Raw genomic sequence first — 6,231 nt, forward strand, 5'->3', positions numbered from 1 at the left:
CACTCACTCTTTTTGTCTATTTTCTGTCATTGTAGTTTGTTTTTTTTTTCACCCTATGGGTAGGCTATGTAATTCTCTTCTCTTAGAAGCACAACTGTTACCAAAGTCATAGCGTCTGTGATTTCTGAGGACGTCGTACTTTGAGTAGTTTGAACAGTAGGGTCACACTTCACTGACAGTTTTTTGTTTTGTTTTATGGATCCGTTGTTATCATTTTTTATATTTCAGAGCTATTTTACTGTCTGTTCAGGAGTTTGTGTAAGAAAGTGTTACTGTTGGCTGAATATCGGCACATTTACTGACAGCAAGCTGAGCGGCTCCGTCTCTTCTATCGGTTGAGAAAAGTGGGTTAATGAAACGCAGCTGATGAACTGCGCCCGGTGTTTAGACCCGTCTTCTTCTTTAGGTCACTGTACTCCCGTCTCCAGTTCTGTTGATATCACTGCCAATGTTATTACTGTGGAAAAGGTGTTTGGTTTTTTTTTTCTTTTAGTGTGCGTTGGCGCCCGCTCCTGGTCTGCTGTGGTATCATAGCAACACCACAGACCCCTTGGTATCTCCACTAAACGCAGACCTTTCATTTTTCTCAGGCAAAAGGAGGGGCAGCTCCAACTGTGTGTATGATTTTGATGATGCTGAGGGTGGGGATGATGACTTTTATGCTTGGGGTCTTGGATGAATGGATGTGACACTTCCTTGCAGACCAGCAAACATTTTTAATCTCCACTAAATATATGCAAAAATTGGAGTGTGGAAAAAAAAAAAAAAGATTTAACGCTTGATGTGTTTTGCAAAGTTAGATTTGCTAATAAAGTTTTGTTTATAAAAATGCTACTATGATATTCTAGCTAAGACGTGTCACTTTCTCACCGGCCTTCATTTCACTGCGGCCTGACCTTTAACTTCACTCCAGCGATTGTTGAAAAGGTTGTTATGGATGCATTGAAAAACAGAAAAAAAGGAACTTTACTGTCTTGAACAAATTCAGCACTCCTGAACAGTCAGATGTCACTGCAGTTGAACACTTTTTCTTGATCCCTGGCAGCAGTTTCACAGTCGTGGCTATGGTGCAGTGAAAATGTGGCCTGTGTGTAGCGAGCTCCTCTGCGTGTTACTATGTATTCACTATGCTTTTATCAAGAGGACTAACTGACCTTATGGACTGTCTGTCTTTATATGCATAAACAGCCTCCTTTAATCTTTTCCATGTCTGTCTATTTACCCTTCTCATAGTACTGGGAGCAGGCTGCTTTTTTTTTTTTTTTTTTTTTTATTGGATACATGCTCAACCTGTTGGCATTATAACTGTATAATATAATTTATCATTTGTACTATTGTAACATACTGTTCCTCTGTATACCTTATTATTCTGTGTAATGGGTTTTTGTAGGAAAAGTCACCGTGGTATTTTAACGGCATCTAAACGAACGCAGCAGGCCGCACCCTGTTGGATGAGGACAACTGTAGCTGCATTGGTTCAAAATAAAATGTGTATCACTTCAGCTCTGTAATTCAAGTGTGTGTCCTTGTTTTTCTTTTAACCAACCAATGTCCAAACAAGATATTTTCTCATGAGACTTTGGGTAGAGTGTATTTCAATATGCGTCTGAATAACCACAGTGATGTATGTTTTTATTTACATATGCTCAGAACATTAAAACGCAAACAATTCAGAGGTAAAGTCTGTTTATTTACAAAAGTAAAAAATATAGTAAAACTGAAAGACAATATAAGAAACTGCTTAAATTTGAATAAATCAAATAAAATCTCATTTAATTTTTACACATTTTTACTAAAAAAACACAAGATACATGAGTGTTTGAGTGTGTTCTGACAGATGAGAGTGACCCCCTGCATTCATGCCACTTAAAGTGACAGTGGCGTAACAGTTTTGGGAATTTCACACTAACTGGAAGTAAACGAGTCCTTTTATATGTAACATTAGTGTTGTGCTTTCATTTTGGCTTATGTTAGTACATGTTTTATGGTTGTTCCTCTGTCGACCAGCCAGATGTGGAAGACGGTGTGTTCGCAGGTCCTGATGGTCCTGTGTCGTAGCCCAGTTTCTTCATGTCTTTAGTCATAATGTGAAAGGAAACAGTGACGAAGCCTTGGGAACGAACCCGCGTCACTGCAACACAAATAAAACATGACATGTTAATGTATAAAGTAACAATTTAAAGAGATACTTGAAAATTTTAAAATCAGAATTAAATGGGGATTGAATTATTCAGGAGTTCATTTTAGTGAATTGTTAAAACATTTTCTACCTCTGTAGCGACAATATACACATGATCAGTGTCTAAAACTTGGATTATACTCATCTACATCTCTTTAGTAGAGAGTAGTGTTGCACGGTATACCGGTACTAAAATAGTACCGCGGTACTAGAGTATTCCAAACGGTACTATACTGCATTTGGAAAATACTGGTACTTTTGATTCTGACTGATTCAATTCATTAATTTATTTAATTCATTTATGCACACAAATGCCTTCCTTGTTCCTACTGGAGCACAGATTGCGCAAGTGGTGTGTATGACAACACCTGTATCAACATTCGTAACTGGCACACGTGAAAAAAGGCAAGAGAAAGTCTGCCTCGCAAAGGGAGACAACACGAGACAGCACCAACTTGGTGAAACATTTGAGCAACCAAACCATGATGTCCGTACCGAGGTACTGACTGAACCATGATTTTTTTTTTGGTACCGTTACACCCCCACTATTTATTGTTCTAAAGGTTTGTATCCAAATAGACTTTTCCTAAGGAAAAAGTACCGAAAAGTATCGAAATTCATATTGGTATCGGTACCGAAACAAAGATTTTGGTATCGTGACAACACTAGTAGAGAGCAGGGTGTCTTTGCTTTCAGACCACCATTCTTCATTCTGTTACACTGGTTGACATCAGCTTAAAATCAACCTACCTAATGATGAATGTCTGGTTCAATGAGTTGTCTGTTTTTTTTTTTGTTTGTTTGTTTTTCCGTTGTTTTTTTTTTGTTAAATCAAATGTTTCTGTAAAAAGGTGAAAGTCACTACGCAACTAACATGTCACTGTTAACAATGTTTAAAAAATACAGAAATACCAGCACAGATACATGCACAAAGCAAACCTTCTCTGCCTTCACCCTGGGCCACTACTTTAGGGTCTGTGTACTCTGGCCGCCGTCCCAACAGCCAGCTAAACAAGAGAGCGAAAAACATGTTAAAAACAGCTACCAATATACCATATATATACTGTATACACACAATGATTAGACCAATATATTATTAACATTCTTTTTCTGATGAGTTTTTCAAAGCAATTTTCGGACTTTCTTTTTCATAAAGATAAATCTTGCCTTGATGTTAAAAATGGATTAACCCAATCATGGAATATTATGGGCTTGCTACTCTAAATCGCTCCCATGTGAGGTAATCTCTGGCAAACAGGAAGTGATGCATTAATATAGTGTTAGCTTAATAAACAGTTTCTAACATCAGTGCCTTGATCATTTGAAATATGGAGAGGTAATATAAAGTACAACTCGGAAGAAGGCATGAGCAAGAAATCCCCACCTACGTACATCAGCTTGTAACTTTCCCAAATCAAGTGGAAAAACAAAACATGCTCCCAATGTTGCTATCTACACTGCAGATCCGAAAGATCCAGTCGAGCACCTCTGCATCTCTAATAGCCCCCTGTGTTTGTGGGAGTTGAAATGAACTGAGTGTCTTTCCGTACACTGATAACAGCAGCTGGCAAACAGTGCATACTGATGTGCAGCGTTCTCACCACAGAGTCCCCAGTAAGACTCACATGCACACACAGAGGAGCAGTAAACATTTGCTATCGCTAAGATATCAGCTGCTTCCCCCAGCAGGCACAACTCATCAGCCACAGCACCACAGCTGCTGAGACAGAGAAGTGAACACACACAACTGTTCATCGCACCTCGTGAATTTCTGAAGTCTCCACGTGGGCTCGGGAACAAACATGGGGATGGTTCGTGTATGTCTGAGGAATACAAATAAATCACAGATGCTTCTCAAACAGACAGTAACATTTAAAAACACATCAGTCAAAATCAAACCCAATGTCACTACAGTATGTTTAGACATTTCTAAAAACGAAGAGGAAGTATATGGAGGTAATACTTACTGTCCAGGTGTGAAGGGGATGTGTGTTGCTCCATAGCCCCTGACCACATCATTGCCAAACACATCTGGACCGTACACACTCACCACAAGCTGAGGCCCTGGGAAATTAGAATTAAGTCTTCAGTTTGTGCTAGTTATATATTCAGGCTTTCAGTGTAGTTTCTATTTTTCATCAATAAATCAATGAAGACAACAGCTACCGAACCACTTTGTGTGATATGTTTGTGTGTGTATCACTCACATCCAGAGGGATTTGTGCTCTTAAACGTTGTCTCCAGTGGGAAGTTCCATATTAATTTGTGTGAGGACTGACTGCCTTTACATGTTATCTGAGTGATGCCTTCCTCCAAACCCTAGAGAGAAACCATCAACAGACACAAAGACTTGCTAGTAAAATCATAACCAGACATGCCTTTAATTATTCTATACTTTATTTTGTAGATGGTATGCATGTGAAAAACAGTTATAAATCATCTGGACATTGTGACAAAAGCCTTAATGTTTTTCAATCCTTTGGAAATGATCAATAGTTTCTTGAATTCAACGCCAATGTGCAATTCTGTTGTAAAAAGCACTTCTTTTATTCGAGACTATTCTGCTTGTTGCTTTGCAGAGGAGCTGAAACATGCAAACATGCAATGCTTCAGTTACTAACCAGTAGTAGACGATTAACGTTGTGTCTAATGTAAATAAGAACATTAAAATTCTATTATAACACTGATCATAATGGTTCCTAATATGAAGTAGCTATTTAAGGTCACTCACCGCGGTGGGAGCCCAGTCGTGGCCGTAGACAAAACAATACTTGCAATACAAGTTGTCATACTCTGGAAACTGAAATACACCATAACAGCACAGTTATACTTTGGAATAATGACACACAAACTCAGAACTGAGACAAACTGACGCCATGGTTAACCGTTGCTAATGCTGGTTGAAATTAGCTGCTAGGCTAAGCTAACCCCCCGAAACACCACTCACGTTTGCTCCCTCAATTTGTCCGTTCACCGTGAGAAGAAACACCGACGGGTTGACTGCCGCCATCAGGTTTTCAGTTCGTAACCTGAAAAATTAAAGGCGTATTTGCTTTATGAGTAATTCAATCCAGTTTAGAGGAATGTTGCTGCTACTCAATGATCCATTCCCTAGCCGTTGCTACGGCGACGCTTCCTCTTACCTACGGTAACGGACGTGGTTCAAACTGAACGAAAGCGCCGAAGCGGTTCTGAAACAATCCACAAGATGGCGGCAGTGTAGCAAACAGCTCATGCGAGAAGTTTTTCTTGTAGGTTTTCCTCAAGAAAACCCCTTTCTGGCAGGAATTTATCAATTTCAACCATAAACCACGGGTTTTTATATTAACCTTGACCAAGGTATTATTTTCTAGTAGGAAAGTCATCGCGGAAAATTCATACAACTGCGTAGCAAACACGGTCCAGTGTTACCTGAAGCAAAGGATGCATCCACCTGCGCCGGAAACTAACTTCTACAACGTGTTCACCGGTGTTACAGGGCTGCTTTGAACCCAAACCAACGTTTCCAGATAGAAAGGTCATGGTTGCTTTTTCTTTAACCCAATTATATGACAACGGAGCATCTCCACTTCCCGAGGACGGCCACGAAATGTTGTGGAAAGCTCTAGAAACACAAAGTAAGTGGACTTTGTCTTGAGATACTTTGTCAGTCAAATGATTTTACTAATGCTGAGAAGTGAAAATGCGCTGTTGGAGTTTTTCAGGACAATTAAATGCAAATTTTGTACCTAGAATTAGATAACCAATTAGATAACCCCCCCGCCCAATAACGTTAAAGAAACTTTACAGCAAAATATGTACACAAGTCATTGACACAGTCTCTGTGCTATCTCTACAACATAGAAAATGTACCCTGGATGAATTTATAAGGCTAACTTATCCCTATTTTTTTCAAGTAATACTTGCAACTTTACTTAAACAGTATTACACTCAAGATACCAATATTATTAAGTCCCAAAATAACCAGAGTCAGGTATTAAAGTTCAATAATAATGTTCCTTCAGCTAAACACAAATGAGCAATTTTACAGTAGATAACTGTAGTTGTTTACC

General features: G+C 39.0%; 1 protein-coding gene across 1 annotated transcript; it reads right to left on the reverse strand.

Annotated features, from left to right (window-relative positions):
* Window positions 1-1,250: 1,250 nt before the first annotated feature.
* b9d1 (B9 protein domain 1) lies at window positions 1,251-5,305 on the reverse strand. The gene is made up of 7 exons (XM_049561019.1): window positions 5,127-5,305; window positions 4,911-4,979; window positions 4,387-4,498; window positions 4,147-4,243; window positions 3,940-4,002; window positions 3,119-3,186; window positions 1,251-2,131 (listed from the first exon to the last, which is right to left on the reverse strand). The coding sequence occupies exons 1-7, from the start codon at window positions 5,187-5,189 to the stop codon at window positions 1,983-1,985; spliced, it is 621 nt and encodes a 206-aa protein (XP_049416976.1). The 5' UTR covers window positions 5,190-5,305; the 3' UTR covers window positions 1,251-1,982.
* Between the last annotated feature and the right edge of the window lie 926 nt (window positions 5,306-6,231).

The sequence above is a fragment of the Epinephelus fuscoguttatus genome, linkage group LG19 (assembly GCF_011397635.1).
Source record: "Epinephelus fuscoguttatus linkage group LG19, E.fuscoguttatus.final_Chr_v1".
In the NCBI taxonomy this organism is placed as follows: Eukaryota; Metazoa; Chordata; class Actinopteri; order Perciformes; family Serranidae; genus Epinephelus; species Epinephelus fuscoguttatus.

What these genes read in the sequence shown, in the direction of transcription:
- b9d1 (XM_049561019.1), bottom strand. Translation starts at nt 5,189, where the DNA reads ATGGCGGCAGTCAACCCGTCGGTGTTTCTTCTCACGGTGAACGGACAA. An exon ending in GACAAATTGAGGGAGCAAAC is followed by an intron (nt 4,980 to 5,126) that starts GTGAGTGGTGTT and finishes GGTGTATTTCAG; the next exon opens with TTTCCAGAGTATGACAACTT. An exon ending in AGACTTCAGAAATTCACGAG is followed by an intron (nt 3,187 to 3,939) that starts GTGCGATGAACA and finishes TCTCTTGTTTAG; the next exon opens with CTGGCTGTTGGGACGGCGGC.